Raw genomic sequence first — 16628 nt, forward strand, 5'->3', positions numbered from 1 at the left:
GCTCCTTGTGGCCTCAAAGCAGGTGTTTATTTTTACATTTCTTATTCTGAGGTAAGTTTTGTAAGCACAGAGATACATGTTTACTCCAAGCAGAGCCTCCTGTAGTCTTCCAGTGCACACTGGGCTACCAAATAACCAACCACTTCCCTTACTGGATGCCACCTAAGAACTTTTTTCATGCTTGCTCCCCAACTTTTTTAGACCTGAGGCTATAGTAAAGCCTGGCTTATTTCTGAGCACCAGTCTATGAAAAGTTACATAGCTTTTTCCATATTCCAAGAAAAGTGCAGTCTAGGCAATCCTTTTTTTTTTTTTTTTTTTTACAAAGGTGGAAATTTTAAGAAGGTACATCTCATATAACAGAAAGCAAACAATCTCATATGGAAATTATACTGCTATTTTATACATGCTAGAAATGAAACTGGTGTCATCTCCATAGCTTACTTTATATTAGTTTATGTATAATGCTTTCACCCTGCCATCAACCTAGTTCACGGTGTATGCAATTTGTGTCTTGCTGTTTATTTATGCTGCATATATTGGATATGGAAATTAATTTATGTATTTCTGTTCTGTTGTCAACAGGGCCCATGTCATAGGATGAACACTGCCTGTCCCCTCTTACTATCTGTGATATTGTCTCTTGTCTTGTGCTCCTGGGGTTCCCACCCCTCACCGAGCACATGCTCAGGTCTGGCTTCTGGAGTTCTCTACGGGGCATTCTCTCTTAAAGACCTTTTTCCAATTTTCTCACCTGGATGCTCCTGGACCTTGGAGAACCCTGACCCTACCAAGTATACTCTATACCTGAAGTTCACACACGAAGAGCAAGTTTGCTCTCATCTCTCACCCATGGTGCAGCCTCTGGATCACTACCTGCCCAACCACACCTGCAGCCGACCTGAAGAAGGGGCAGAGGAGGCTCAGGAACTCTGTACACCTGGTTCTCCTTTCACTTTTTTGCACTTTGACAAGAACTTTTTACGCCTGTGTCTTTCTGAGCAGCCACTCTCAATCCAGCTTCTACCCGATTCTGTTCTGAGCTTCCGCTTTGTAGAGGTGCTGTTGGTCAACCATGATAATTCCAGCCAGTTTGCCTGTGGCGTACTGTGTCGGTGGTTTGAGGAATGCCTAAGGGCTCGTGATTGGGGGGTGCGTTGTGCATTGACACAGACTGGATGCACCTGTCCTGAAACAGCATCACGAGGACACAATGACAGTGTTTCAAACTCAGTTGTGCCAGCAGGACACAGTGATTGCTGTGTCACCCAACTGCTCCCAGGAAGCAGCAATGGGGCATATCCTCGCCCTATCCCTTACGGTAAGGAAATAACCTTTGTGGGAGGTCGGGGATGCAAAAACAGAATAATAAAGGCTTTCATTTAAACATTTTGTATGTTTGTGCATAAAACTAATTTCTACAAAAGAATTCTAATTCTTTGTTGCACTCATACTCTTTTTACACCCTATCTTATAGATCAAAATGTATATACATGTGCAGAGTTATTGATTATCTGCCTAAGTAACTGTCTCAAAAAAGTGAACACTGATATTTAATTATGCAAAGCAATTATAACAAAGCAGTGTTATCTAAAAGGGAGATCTTTAGCTAGTGTCCAGCAGATTTTAACAGGAGGACATGGGCCAATAACAGATGCATCACATCCCATTCTTGCTCTTTATTTATTATTCAGATTTTTAAAAAATGTTTTGAGGAATGTTCTTTTAGATACAATAATTTGCATTTTTTGACAGTGAATGTTTTTAAATTTACAGTTTTAATTGAACTATAGCATAATTTTTAGAATGCTCTAGAGATGGCAGAATTTAAAGTGATAGTAGTGTATTTTTTATGGCTTTTTAGCTGTTACAAAATGAATTACACTTAATTTAGCAATGCTTTAGTTTTGGTTGTATTTTGGGGATGGTGTCATTCCTAGAGACCACCACAAGTTTTCCCTAAAAATTTGTTTCCCTCCTGGTACCATTTTGAATATATGTACATATGTGAAATGTCCATTTTGGGGCATTAGCTATGATTTTTTTGTCAAATGGACTGCAGATATGGATAGATTTTATTAAAAGTCAAGAGCAAAGGAACACAGCAATCTAATCTGTGGCTTCAGGGCAGTTGGATGGTATAGGGGTCAGCACATCAATTCTATGGCAATATCAGTTAGATTGTAATCTGCAAGAGTTTTGCCAACAGCACTTCTCAAGTAGATAAAAAGAATAGTGTTTTAAAACTTAGACATAAAAACCTGTGCTTCAAGCTTATTTTTACAAAGCATAATACCCATTTTGATAAATACTGCCATAGTATATTCACCACTATATCAGTAAATGCCCTCCGCTGTAGCTACTGTGTTCTGACAACTTAACCACCTTGTATATTATATAGACATTACATTCTTATGCCTGATAAGTTACCTCTGCTGAATAATGTAGTTGTGAAAGCTTTGAATGGCCACAATTCAGCTCTTTTCCTTCCTGTCATTTAATGGTATATCCCAAAACAAAAAATGGTTTGCTAAGAAGTCTGGGAGGGTGGAACCAATGCATAACAATAAAAGCAATGCCACAGAATGGAGGGTTATGGAACAGACAGAGCAAAGATTTATGTCTGTCACCAGAGATGGTGATGGTTATATATGTTTTGTTTGTGCCTTGCTCTGTCTCTTTTTTGTTGCTATTATGTCAGACGCAGCAGGCGGATGATTTATGGTGTAGGGTTGTTAGAACTTTTGCACAAGCTTCTGTAGCTGTGGAGTTTGTCAGCGATGAAAATGAAGTACACTGTCGCCCTTCCTGTATACTCTCATTTCTCACACTCTCCTCCTGCGTTTCCCACATAGTTCGGCATTGGGATTTGTACAGAGCTGACCTAGTACTTTCCATCAGAGATGCTGTATCCTGCAGCAGAATATGAAACAGAAGAGACTGCCTGTCAGAACATGCTAAATAAGAGAAGTGGTGCAACAAAACTCACCACAGCTCATAATGGAGAGATAGCGATTCGGGTGTTAGTTGGAAACAGGACTCAAGGTGTATTCAACTCAAGCCAGCACTGATTAAACATACCCACACACATTTTTATCATCTACTATATGTTTGTGTGGATTGCAAGTAATTAATATAAAATTTATATAAATACAGAAATCAGACCTTGGAATATGATATTGCCTTCAAAGTTTTCCCTTCAGCCAGCTAAGATAGTGAAAATGAGGCATACAGATGCATACAGTAAATCTTCTGAGAAAAAAGGGCCATGTCAGCACCTGGCAATGTTAATCCCCCATAATTGGGAGAATTTTATAGTCATTTAATCATTTTAGTAAGTACCTGTAAGAAAATTTGAATGTGATAATGTGTATAAGTGTATATGTCTGGTAGTGGCAAGGGATACAAACTAGCGTAGTATGAAGATGTTAATGTTGGATATAAATCTGCAAAATCTGAAGAACAGATTTAAGTAACAACTTGTTTGGATTATGATTATATTTAGCAATCAACAAAATATTTACTGGTACTTGGGCAGAAAAAAAAGCTATGTGTGGGATAGGTGGGATAGGATGTGGTTGGCTGAGACAGCACATCTAAGGTAAGAGAGCATTCTAATGATGACTAAGTTAGGGATAAAATTATTCAATCTCTTTTAACTCTTCATACTAATTCCTGCTCAAATAGAGGTTTCCTGGGCAGGTCTCAGCCCTTAATAACATAATTATAAACAGTTGCTTAATATTAGATCAATGTGCCTGGTAAAGACTTTTGTCCACGACAACCCCACCTAGTCTCCCCCTAACAATGATGTCTACCCAGTTTCATATTCTGTCCCCCTTAACCAACCCATATTCCTCTGTCCCCTGTACTAGAATTGCAGCCTAGGTGACATAATAGGTAAATACCATACAATATAAATTTGATTTGTTGTGGGCCAGGGGCAAATCATTTGTGTGTGTTTTTTGGGGGGAGTTTGTCTCGAGAAGTAACTAACAAACTATTGCTTTCTATCTGTCTTTCAAATTTCCTGGACTCCTTTTCCTGCTTCTTATGGTATTGAAAATTTCTGTTAAAGGGTAAAAACCCCACAAAAATATGTTATCCTGATCTATTTTTAAAATTATTTACTTTAACTCTGCTCTTGGCAGGTACTATACAGACAAGTTTTTTGTTACTGGGCTTCTAAGCTCATGTATTAATAAACGTTACTTCTCTGTACCACCAACTCTTTTTCCCATCAGGTTGGCGTGGGATCATCGGTTTATACATATATATGTATACTGTATAACTCACGTGAGTTTCCTTTATGATTGCCTGAGCATGAAAGCTTGGACAATCATAAATGGACGCCTTAGCATTTGCCAAATCCCAAACCAAATCCTGTGTTCAGCACATCTGAACCATAGGCACTCATAGGTTGATCCATACTCAGAATAAGCAGAATATGTTCTAATCTTTGCCCTTATCTTCAAGGAGGAGGACCTTTGGTACTTTTGGCTTTATTATTTGGTACTTTTGGCTATATTATTGTTACTTATTTTGGTCAGCTATTTTTATTTTAGTTTATTTTTCAATGTATTTTTTTATAAAGAGCCTACATGTTACATAGCACCCTACAGAGATTGTTTATCAGTCCCTGCTTCAGTGGAGCTTACAATCTAAAGTTGTTACCAAGCACACACTAGGATTAGTTTCAATAGGAGCCAATTAACGTGCATACAAACACATTGCAGACAGTATGGATAAAAAATGTAGTAAAAAAATCCCATTGACTTTTATACGTATTGTGAATTTTCAGATTTGCTCATCAAGGATAATATATGATAATCTTGATATTCCATTTAGTTTTCCCATTAGCATAATTAATTAGGGATGTTTCATTCGGTAGAGAAAATACACTTGGGTAAGATGGGAGTCACATTTGACTGTGCCCTCTCATTCATTCCCCACATTCAAACACACTAAATCATGGCCCTTTCACCTTGGGAACATCATATTTGTACTCTTACACAAGAGACTAACAAAATTTGAATGCATGCCTTCGTCATATCTTGTGTCGACTAATGTAATCCACTGCTCTGTGGACTCCCCATGTCAAACCTGACCCCACTCCAGGCAATCATGAACACAGCTTACAGACTCATACACCTCTCCTCCCACCCCACCCCACAAGTGCTACCTCTCTTTGCCAGTAGAGATGTAGCGAACTGTTCGCCGGCGAACTAATTCGCGTGAACATCGGGTGTTCGCGTTCGCGAAAATTCGCGGACTTTTGCCGATGTTCGCCACTTTGGGTTCGCCGCGGTTTTTTTTGGCGCCGCGTTTTTTCGCCTTGGTTTTCCCGCCGCGTTTTTCCGCCGCGTTTTATCGCCTATGCAAATACATAGGAATAGCTTGCGTTTTTTTTTTTGGCGTTATTTTTTTGCGTTTTTTTTTTGCGTTATTTTTTTGCGTTTTTTTTTTGGCGCTTTTTTTGGCGTTTTTTTTTACAAGTATTTTTCTGAGAAGTTTTTTGCCCTTGATCCCCCTCCTGCATGCCACTGTCCAGGTCGTGGCACCCTTTAAACAACTTTAAGTGCTAACCAGTGCCACACCACTATATACAGGTATGGGATCTGTTATCCGGAAACCCGTTATCCAGAAAGCTCCAAATTACGGAAAACCTTTCTCCCATAGACTCCATTTTAATCAAATAATTCAGATTTTTAAAATGTATTTCCTTTTTCTCTGTAGTAATAAAACAGTACTTTTTATAATCCTTATTGGAGGCAAAACAAACCTATTGGGTTCAATTAAAGTGTTATTTATTTTGTAGTATCACTAAGGTATGGGGACTACAAAATTACAGAAAGACCCCTTATGCGGAATACCTTTGGTCCTGAGCATTCTGGATAACGGGTCCTATACCTGTATAACCACTCTTATCACCAAGTATACCTCCAGATGTAACCTTTCCTATCACTCTTGTTCTGACCACCTACCGCACCCCTCTTCTCTCTGCTCACATACTTACTAACTACCTCACTAAGCAATATGAACTCTACAACCATGCTGGTTACCCTCGCCGTATATCTCAATTCTTCTCCTTCTTAGAATGTAAGCTCTTGCAAACAGGGCCCTCCCCCTACTGTCTGCTAACAAGATCCATTTGTAACTGTGAACTATTTTTGGAAAAATCATCACCAAATTGTTATTTAGGAATTAGGATGTACAACATAAAATAAAATGTATTTAGAGTTATAATCACTGGGAGTCATCCCCCAGTGATTATAATAACTTACCTGTTGTACTCCTGTTATCAGAAAACCACAGAGTGATCTTTTTCCACTTCCCCCTGTGTTTTGTGTGTGCATGAGCAATAGAGTAAAAATAGTTCTTTAAGCCAAAAGCCATCTTTTTCAGTCTACTGTGCATGTGTTCATCTGGGGCAACAAAAAAAAGGAGAAGCAGAAGATCACTTCTTGGTGCTTTCCTAACAGGAGCACCGGGCAGGTAACAAGCGATTATAATCACTGTGAGTGCCATTTGGCACCGCCCCAGTGATTTTAACTTTTCTTTACTTGTGGTGACCCTTTCTCTAGACTACAGCGAGAAAGGAAAGCTGCAGGAATTTTCAAGTTAACCCTACAGAAGCAGAGGAACAGGAAACTTAAGAAGATGAAGTTCAGAGGAAAGGGCACAGTGAAAAACATGAGATGTGGCGATCAGAGGAAGCAAATGTGATACCAGGAAATAGAGCAAGTTGATAGAATGGCAAATGAAGAGTAGGGAAGAGGGGATAATTAAAAAGAGGATGAGAAAAATATATTTTTTTTACCAACTCTGAATTTTTTATTGACCCCTTAGTAATGAATTTAAGACTGCTCATAATAGGGAAAAAATGGGCACCACCAATGTAGGAATTACTTCTCTGTAACTTAGGGCATATTCAATCTGTTACTGCCCTCCCAAGCTGTTGTTGAACTTCCAACATGCCCCACAGCCTTCATCTAGCAAAGTAACCATTGTATGACTGCATTGTGGCTATATCTAGTAAGCATTCAGATAGCAGCTACGTGTATATTTGCAGCAGCTAATGTACAAGGGAACAGAGCTGTTTGTAGAGCCTCATGCTTTTCTACTCATAGGCTGAGGAGAAATTCCAGGGAGCTTTCATATTAGTTAAGTAATAAAACAATGTACTGTATACACTTCCGAAAAGTGAACTTGACAAATATGCAGCATAGTAGTGTGTGTGGTAAAATACACAGCCCTTTTAAAATTACAGGGACATAAACACAAATGTGTTTTTGTATTAATACTTCCACATTTAATAATGTCTTCTCGTCCTTTAGGAGTTTTTTAGCCATTGCAGTCTGCGGTGCCTGTCAGGGCTTTACATTTGTGTTGCGCACTAAAGCTGAAGAATTGCATGAGTAATGTTTCTGTCCTCAGGACTTGCAATAATCTGATATTACAGATTTTTTTCTTGAAAGCAAGGATTTATGGTTATCATGTTAACACTTTATCTGCCTCACCAATTAATCATGCAACATGCTTTGTGGAAGAATACGCGCATTTTAGCGGGTATAAAGCTATTTTTAGCTGTAAATGTGATAGGATTCTTCTGCTAATTTACTTTTTTATTATTTCTTTCCATGGTAACCTTGCAGTTACATTTTTATGAGTGTTAAAAGTGAACACAATGTTAAAGACTGAAGAGATGTGAACCTCTACCAACCCCCTTCCACTTTCTAACAACCCAGCTTACCATTGCCACCTACAGTAGATTACCCCAAAAGAATGTGCATACAACAGTGAAGCTTACAATGTGGCTATTTTTCCATAATACAGCAAGGACAAAACTGAAATGGCTGTGAAAATTTCACATACATGAGATTGGAAAAACAAGTAATATTTTTTTAAACGACAAAACCTCCAAATTTGCTTAAACATCAGGTTAACATATAAGGAATTAACAGCAGGAACTGGATCTAGCGGCACAATGCTGGCAGGTTGTCGCAAGAGAGGGAAAAGCAGTAAATGGGCCTGATTTATACAAAAGGAAGGGTAAGGGAGGGAATTTGCATTTACACTAAGGACTACTCCATTGTTTCCAGGCAAGTTTGGACCCCCCCAATTACGTTCCAGTTACTATGTAAAATAGAGGAGATTGGGAGGGCTGTGTGTAGAGGTTTAAAGAACAAGTCCACAATGAACAGCACCAGTCAGGATAATTTCTTCAGTAATAAAAGGCCTTTATTAAATTTTGGCCAAATTCTGGACAGTACGGGCAACATTTGAGGCCCGACAGGCTTTTTTTTCGAGCTCACTAACATGTTAATTACACTTCCTTTATATAGGTTAAATAGCTTGCAGTGAGCTTAAAAAGAGGCCTGTTGGGCATGAAACGTTGCCCGTACTGTCCAGAATTTTGCCAAAATGTAATAAAGGCCTTTTATTACTGAAGAAATTCTCTTGACTGGTGCTGTAATTGTGGACTTGGTAAATATTGTAACACTTGATTACTGCTGAAAATTAACTGGATGATTGAAGATATCGGTGAAATAAGTGTGCTGTTTCGTTTTCGCAGTATTTGTGTCACAAGGTTTAAAGGAGAAGGAAAGGCTAAGTCACTTGGGGGTGCTAAAATGTTAGGCACCCCCAATTGACTTAAATCGCTTACCTGATACGCCGGGCTGGTACCCCTGTTAGGAGAAAACAGCACCAACCTGGGGTAAAAGGTAAGCGATTCAAGTCACTTGGGGGTGCCTAACATTTTGGCACCACCAAGTGACTTTGCCTTTCCTTCTCCTTTAAAGAACAACTACCACCCCATAGTCACTATCACTGTCTTTATACAATTCAGTGCTTTCATTGTTAATACAGTTTTGCTGAAAAAGGTGAAATTGCCCTTTAAGCTTTGAGTCTCAGTTCCCCCAAGAGACCTGTTTAGCTTATTAGTTACATTTGTATCTCAGTTCAGGGGGGAGGGCTTTTACCTTTCTGGACTCTCTGCCAAAAGCTTTTAATTAAATTTGTATCTTTTTTAGCTTCAGTGCAGGAGAAATTAGGGACTTTTCAGTAAAAATCCGGGACTGTGGGTTGAGCTGTCAAAAGAGGGACTGTCCCGCAAAAATCGGGACAGTTGGGAGGTATGATTCTACAGCACTGCGGAATATGTTAGCAATTTAGAAATACATGTTAAAAATAAAAATAATGTTTGTGCAAAGTTGTATTTGGTTAAGCCTGCTGTCAGTGTGGGACTGGCCCACAAGGATACCAGGAAAACTCCTGGTGGGCCCAGGAGTCAATGCACCCTCTTGTTTCTAACCATTTGGCCTAATTCATGGCCATTTCTATTTTTCTATAGGAACAAATCAATTAAATATAAAGAAGAATATATTATAGTATGTAAAGATACAAAAAAAACAAGAAAAATATATTTAAGATTAAGATTTAAGATTAAGTGAAAAAGTAGATGAAAAATAGTTTGAAGAGTGAGCTAAATTGTGCAAAACTATAAGTTCCATGCAGGATGCTACCTCTTTGAAGAGCGATTTGAAAAAATTGGAAAACTGGGCAGCAAACTGGAAAATGACGTTCAATGTTGATGCAAAGTTATGCATTTTGGTAGGAATAATATAAACGCAAACTATCTACTGAATGGTAGTGTGTTGGGGGTATCCTTAATGGAGAAGGATCTAGAGGTTTTTGTAGATAACAAGTTGTCTAATTCCAGGCAGTGTCATTCTGTGGCTACTAAAGCAAATAAAGTGCTGTATAAAAAAGGGCATTGACTCAAGGGATGAAAACATAATTTTGCCCCTTTATAGGTCCCTGGTAAGGCCTCACCTTGAGTATGCAGGGCAGTTTTGGGCTCCAGTCCTTAAGAAGGATATTAATGAGCTGGAGAGAGTGCAGAGATGTGCAACTAAACTGGTTAAGGGGATGGAAGGTTTAAACTATGAGGTTAGACTGTCGAGGTTGAGGTTGTTTTCTCTGGAAAAGAGGCGCTTGCGAGGGGACATGATTACTCTGTACAAGTACATTAGAGGGGATTATAGGCAGATGGGGGGGGTGTTCTTTTTTCCTATAAAAACAATCGCACCAGAGGTCACCCTTTTAGATTAGAGGAACGGAGCTTCCATTTGAAGCAGCGTAGGTGGTTTTTCACGGTGAGGGCAGTGAGGTTGGGGAATGCCCTTCCTAGTGATGTTGTAATGGCAGACTCTGTTAATGCCTTTAAGAGGGGTCTGGATGAGTTCTTGAACAATCAGAATATCCACGGCTGTTGTGATACTAATATCTACAGTTAGTATTAGTGGTTGTATATATGGTTTATGTATGTGAGTGTATAGATTGGTAGGTGTGGGTTGTGTGTGCTGGGTTTACTTGGATGGGTTGAACTTGATGGACTCTGGTCTTTTTTCAACCCTTTGTAACTCTCCCCATAATAGTTCTCTCCCCATTAAGTTTGTGTGGGTTTCTTCCCACAGTCCAGAAGGCTTGAGGCAGATTAAATTGCTTCTAAAGCAGTGCAAGTACTGACCTTATGTAAATGAAAAATCATTATAAAACACTGTACAGTGTGTAAGTACTGTATAAAAATAGTAATAGTCCTGCATATCTATGTCCTTTGGGTCTATGTACTACAAAAACTGCAAACTGGTAATACAAAGTTAAGAATCATCAATCATAATTGGCCTTTTTTTTGTTTTGTTTCGTTCGCCCTGACACCATTAGTTTCTGTGCATATTGCTATCTTTTCAACTGCAGATCTCTGCATGTTTATTAACTGACTGCAGATGCCAAATTACATTTCATCTGGTACATTATCCTGTAAATAGCGAATCATTTTTTTTTTCAGGTTGTAATTAGCAAATATTGCCGTTGCTTCATAGGGTATGCATTGTGAGCTGACCATTTTGTGCTAAATGTCTTTTGGGAGCAGCAGTTTCAAATGCTTTGTTCTATGCGGATAGCATTGTTTTTTTTCTATATAAAGTGAAAAAAAAGTCATAAGAAAACTCATCAGTATTTATCACATATGTCTGTATTGATTGTCTTCAGATAACATCATTTCATTTAGCACCTTTTAATCCAGGAATTATCAGTTTAAAGAGCTCTAATAAGCATAGCAACTTCCTCTAGGCTAAGAATTTGTCCTAATTATAGAATGCTGAATCTCATTATTTTTAACCCTGTCCTCGACCTCCATATGCAGAGCAACTCTACAGTAGGCAGGTTTCTGCGTTAAAGGGCATGTTTAGTGTATGCCTCTAAATCAGTGATCCCCAACCAGTGGTTTGTGAGCAACATGTTGCTCCCAGTGGCCTCAGAGCAGGTGATTATTTTTTAATTCCTGGATTGGAGGCAAGTCTTGGCTGCAGAAAAAACAGTTGTACTGCCAAACAGAGCCTCCTTTAGGCTGCCAGGCTACATAGGAGCTACCAAATAGCCAATCACAGCCCTTATTTGGCACCCTCATGAACATTTTTCACGCTTGTGTTGCTCCCCAACTAATTTAAAATTAGAGTGTGGCTCACGGGTAAAAAAGGTTGGGGATCCCTGCTCTAAATCATGCCTCCCAGCATTCCAAATGCCTTAGATTCATGCAGGTCATGCCATACTGAGCCTGGTTCCCACCTCCTAGGTCCCACCTACTTTCTAAGGTCCATTATTCTGGACTATGACAGAAAACTAATTTAAGAAAAATGATTCACTCATTACAGAGTTGGGGTAGCTGGATGCTACATTTTAAGGTTACAGACCTCAATGGTGAGCTATAGAAAGCTGACATTGTGATATTCTAGAGCATTTAATTTGTTCCTGTATATGGGGATGCCAATAATTGCCAAAGGACAACCTGGGGCGTTTTACAAATGATGTCTGCCTTGTCAGTACCCTAATAGTAGCATTGCCCTCCAAGTTATACATATTTGGAGAGTGCTGTAACTCATCAATTCTTTTCAGTTTTATTTCATTGGGTGAGGTGCTCAAAAAAGGGTAATGAAAAACAGCAAAGTTACTATAAATCTTCCTGAGAGCCATTCCTAAAATCAGATGTGGAAGGCTGCTTGCTATTAAGTCACTTGTAATGGAAGCGATGTTGAATTCTGTGTGGGTAAAAGTTAACATATTTGACACATACAGGCTTATTGCTATTATGCATGTCAGTGTATCTTACGGTGAAATAAAGCAATGATACAGATAGATGTAAAGACTTCAAAAAGGCAAACTACAGACAATAAAACCGGAAAACAGTCATGCTGTTTTTATATATCAGATATATCATATATACAATAATTTACAAAATGAATACAAACTGTGATAATTTAATTTTCCTCCATTAGACACTTATTGGATAATGTAATATAAAAATGTCTAATTTCAAAACCGGTCCAGTAACCAATAGCAACTGTCTAGATTTTTGCTACTAAAAAATCATCTTTAAATGCTTCCTGCTGAATGTTGCTAAGGGTTGTTACACCTTCTACAAACTATTGGCAATTTTATTACACAACTGCCTAATGATAAAAAAAAAATAAAAAGTCTACATTTTACCCATATACTGTATAGTGACACACAGCATACAGCAGGTCAGAATTAGTTACTAGTAGCCAATATCACAAAAGTGTTTTTTTTTTTAATACTCAGTGAAGCCCGACTCTGTCTCTGTCCAAAGGTGATGTTGAAAATTTGAGTTGTATTGGCATGTCCTTAATTACTAGAATCCATTAATTCATACATTATTTAACAGAGAAATAATTATCATAGAAAACATGGTGTACCATTAGCAAGTGGAAGATTAGAGATTTGAGAAATGTTAGGTGCCAAGGATTTGGTCCACTGCTGGCATATTTTAGCAATTAGGATGGAAGTAATTAATTTAAAGAAAGGGAGGGAATCAATTTACAATTCTTGCCAGCTATTTAAGGATGCCAGTATTAGAATAAAGCTATGGTTCAAGGGATTATACATTCAAGTTACCTATTATATAAACAATGTTTACATCTCTTTAGAAATGCAGTGGAATAGGCATACTTGTAAATTATGCAGCCATATTTCAACCTCTATACAGATTATTATATTGTTAAACCAATGAGTCAGTTGGGTGTTTCGGTGGCGGAAGAGCACTATGGGTAAAGTAGAAGAATCCACAACTGATTCTTGGTCCTTCTTGTGTTTAAATGAAAGAAGTAAGTCATGTCCCCCTCTAGGAGAATGGTGGGTATAGAACCAAAGCTTGGACACAAGGCCATAGTTAAGTCTGACATGTATCAGAGCCCCCCTGTAAATGAGCAATAGCCATTGTGGGGGGGGTAGATCTCAAGTTTTGGTGTGGTAGAATAACAGGTTTACCTAACAATATAAAGTAGAGATGAGATGAGGTTAGTGTCAATAAAAATTAATTTGGCACTTAATGGTAATAGTGCAGTATGGCTATTTGTTTTTATCACTTGTGGTCCCCATTCTTAGTACAGAATACTTAAAAAGGTTTGCTGCTTTTAACACTTGTGTTAAAAAGTATAAAAAGTAGTAAAACATTTATATATATTGTTACTCCAGACCCTAGTTGGTAAGTTCTAGTGCAGGTTCTCTTCTGTGCCACACAATAGTGGATTTTCCTAGGAAGATTGTATAAGGGGGAAAGCAGTGGCCACTACCTTTTTGGCTAGTGTATAGGAGATACGAATGGATGATGCCAGAGACTGAGGTTAGCTACCTCAGAGAGCTACCAAGGTTAGTCAAGTAGTTGGTTTAGTTAGTGGTAGGCCAGATCTGTGGAGCTCACTGTAGGTGACAAGAGATAGAGATTGGTCAAATAGTTGAGCAGCTGAAGCCACAAGACTGAAGGAAGATTTCAACACCCCAGCTAAACCTCACCCCTCAGGGATCCAGAGTATACTGGATAGGCCTAGAAAGTACTGGGCACCACTTTAAGGTCTACCATCCGATTTGCTCCATCTTACTATACAGACAGAATGAAGCAGACTATTATTTTCAGAGTAAAATGAATAATATAGTTTTATAAATATAAATCATGGTCTTTAGTCTTGAATGTAATCTTCTACTGCCAATGTAAACTAAAAGGGGTGCTTGCGACCCAAAATATTGGCCAGAAACTACACTGACATCTGAGTAGTGTGGAACAGATCTTACAGGACAGCTTACTGATAGGTTTATCCATGATAACCTGGTTTAATGAATACACATTGTTTCAGCCAGCTGTACAATTACAGTTTGAGAAAATTCCACTACATGAGATGTGCCTAAAACATTAAAGACTTATTGTGTATTATAGCAGCAGGGTACTATTGCACAGAAGGTCTATAAGTACAGGTATTGGACCCCTTATCCGGAAACCCATTATCCAGAAAGTTCAGAATTACGGAAAGGTCATCTCCCATAGACTGCATTTTAATCAAATAATTGACATTTTTAAAAATGGTTTCCTTTTTTTCTGTAATAATAAAACAGAACCTTGTACTTGATCCCAACTAAGATAGAATTAATCCTTAAGCCAAAACAATCCTATTGGGTTTAATTTGTTTTTAAATAATGTTTTTAGCAGATTTAGGGGCCCATTTACTTACTCACGAACGGGCCGAATGCGTCCGATTGCGTTTTTTTCGTAATGATCGGTATTTTGCGATTTTTCGGATAATTGTCGTGACTTTTTTGTTGCCATTCCGAATGTTGCGCAAAATCTGGCGATTTTTTCGTAGCGTTAATACTTGCGCGAAAAGTCGCGACTTTTTCGCAGCTTTCGCGCCGAGTACGAAAGATTCGGATTCATTCAAGCTTCAGTATGGTGACTTTTCTTGGGCCAGGTTGGAGCTGCAGGGTGCCATTGAGTCCTATGGGAGGCTTCCAAAATCATGCTAAGTCTGAAAGTTTCGCCCGCCGCTTACGAGCGCTCAATACGAAAAAGTCGCGACAAGATACGAGCGCATTGTAATGGCTACGAAAAACTCGCGTTTTTTCGCGCAAATAGTATTTGTAACGAAAAAGTTGTGACAATTTCCGCAAAGTCGTAAAGGCTGCGAAAATTCGCAAAAAATACGAAAAAGTCGCAAAATGTTCGTTTTCCAATCGGAATTTTCCCAATTCGGATTTGAATTCGTGTCTTAGTAAATGTGCCCCTAAATGTAGGAGATCTGAATTACGGAAAGACCTCTTATCCAGAAAACCCCAGGTCCCGAGCATTCTGGATAACAAGTCCCATACCTGTATAACTAAAAATGTGGCATGTGATGAACAGAGGCACACCTGATTGCCACCACCCCCCCCCACAAAAAAATCTGCTGCCTCCCCACATACTCCCCCTGGCTGACAGCAGCAAAAAAGCTAATTGTGTAATTTTGAAGCTGCTGTATTGTGGTCCCCCTGGACTACCAAATAGCAGACCCAGTGATCTGGACTCCCATGTATCCCGAAACCCCAAATGGAAGGTCTGCTGTATGGTAGACACGTCACTGGTGTTAAATGTGGTATGCTCGGAAGATGGCCCATTTGTTTTTTGTTTTTTTTTCTGTAAAAAGCATTCTTGCATAATTAGGGCAATTCTGTATTTAAATAAATGATTTAGAGGCTATGTTTGCAGCAAGTATACACGATAATGATCATTTTTATTTGTATCAATCAGGGAGACAGGGAGAAAGAGAGAGAGGACTGTGGTTGCCAAATCTGGAGCTATGCCAAGATGTTATAGATGCTTGGCTTAATTCAATTACTTGCAAGTTCGTTAAAAAGGTCTTTCTTTTTTGCTTTATCAGCCATTTTTACACTTTTGTTATTCAGTTGTAGGCAATTGTGACCATTCGTGGCTGTCATTTTTTTAACCTTAAAATGCATTTTCTTTCCTGTCCACCCTGCCTTACAGATTCATGAATTTTGCAGTACTAATGTTGCTCATGGCTACATTGCTAAACAGCTTCTGATCTATCTGTAGTAACAACCATCCATATTCAGCAAATGCTCTCAGGCTTCTAAATCCCTCTTGGTCACAATATATACTGTATTGGAACAAACTTTAACAGTGCTATAGTCCTGTAGAGATTAAACAACAAATGTACCACTCACCCAACAGTACTGCCTAAAACTAGGTACCCGAAGGCTGGTTTCATAATGCATGGCATTGGTGACTATTTTGAAGTTTTAACCAAAATGACTTACATGCCTACATCAGAATCTACATGGAATTATGGAGATCCTAGTTTTACATATGTAGTGTGGCGCCATGGTACCACAGCAATGCAAGGTCTTAGGTTAAATTCTGCAAGGAGTTTGTATGCTCACCCCATGCCTTTGTGTTTACTCCCACACTCCAAATAACATACAGGCAGGTTAATTGGTTTCAGCTATGCGTTCCCTTAACCAGAATCCCAATATCTTGAAAGCTCTGAAATTACAAGAGGGACATCTCCCATAGAGCCATCTAGCCATCTGATTTCTTTTTTCCCTGTAATAATGAAAAAGTACTTTGTACTTGATCCTAAGTATAGTGATCCAAATTAAACCTTATGTAGAAAATCCCAGGTCCCAAGGTAAAGGATAATGGATAACTGATCCTATACCTGGATAACTGCCCAAAGTGTGTGAGTGAAACAGGGACCTTATATTGTCAGCTGTACTGTTAC

At 38.7% G+C, this 16628-nt stretch overlaps 1 protein-coding gene across 5 annotated transcripts in view; it reads left to right on the plus strand.

The window, feature by feature from the left end:
• Positions 1 to 16628, plus strand: part of adgrb2 (adhesion G protein-coupled receptor B2) — a 268265-nt gene that overhangs the window by 123937 nt on the left and 127700 nt on the right. For 4 of the 5 annotated variants that reach the window (XM_004919220.2, XM_002938488.3, XM_004919222.2 and 1 more), the window contains exon 2: positions 586 to 1321. In XM_004919220.2, coding sequence (XP_004919277.1) covers positions 601 to 1321 — 721 coding nt within the window. In that variant the 5' untranslated portion in view covers positions 586 to 600. Of the gene's footprint in view, positions 1 to 585; positions 1322 to 16628 lie in introns of those variants that run through there. The other variant, XM_031896914.1, reaches the window with a different exon arrangement.

Source organism: Xenopus tropicalis, chromosome 2, assembly GCF_000004195.4.
Source record: "Xenopus tropicalis strain Nigerian chromosome 2, UCB_Xtro_10.0, whole genome shotgun sequence".
Classification (NCBI taxonomy): domain Eukaryota; kingdom Metazoa; phylum Chordata; class Amphibia; order Anura; family Pipidae; genus Xenopus; species Xenopus tropicalis.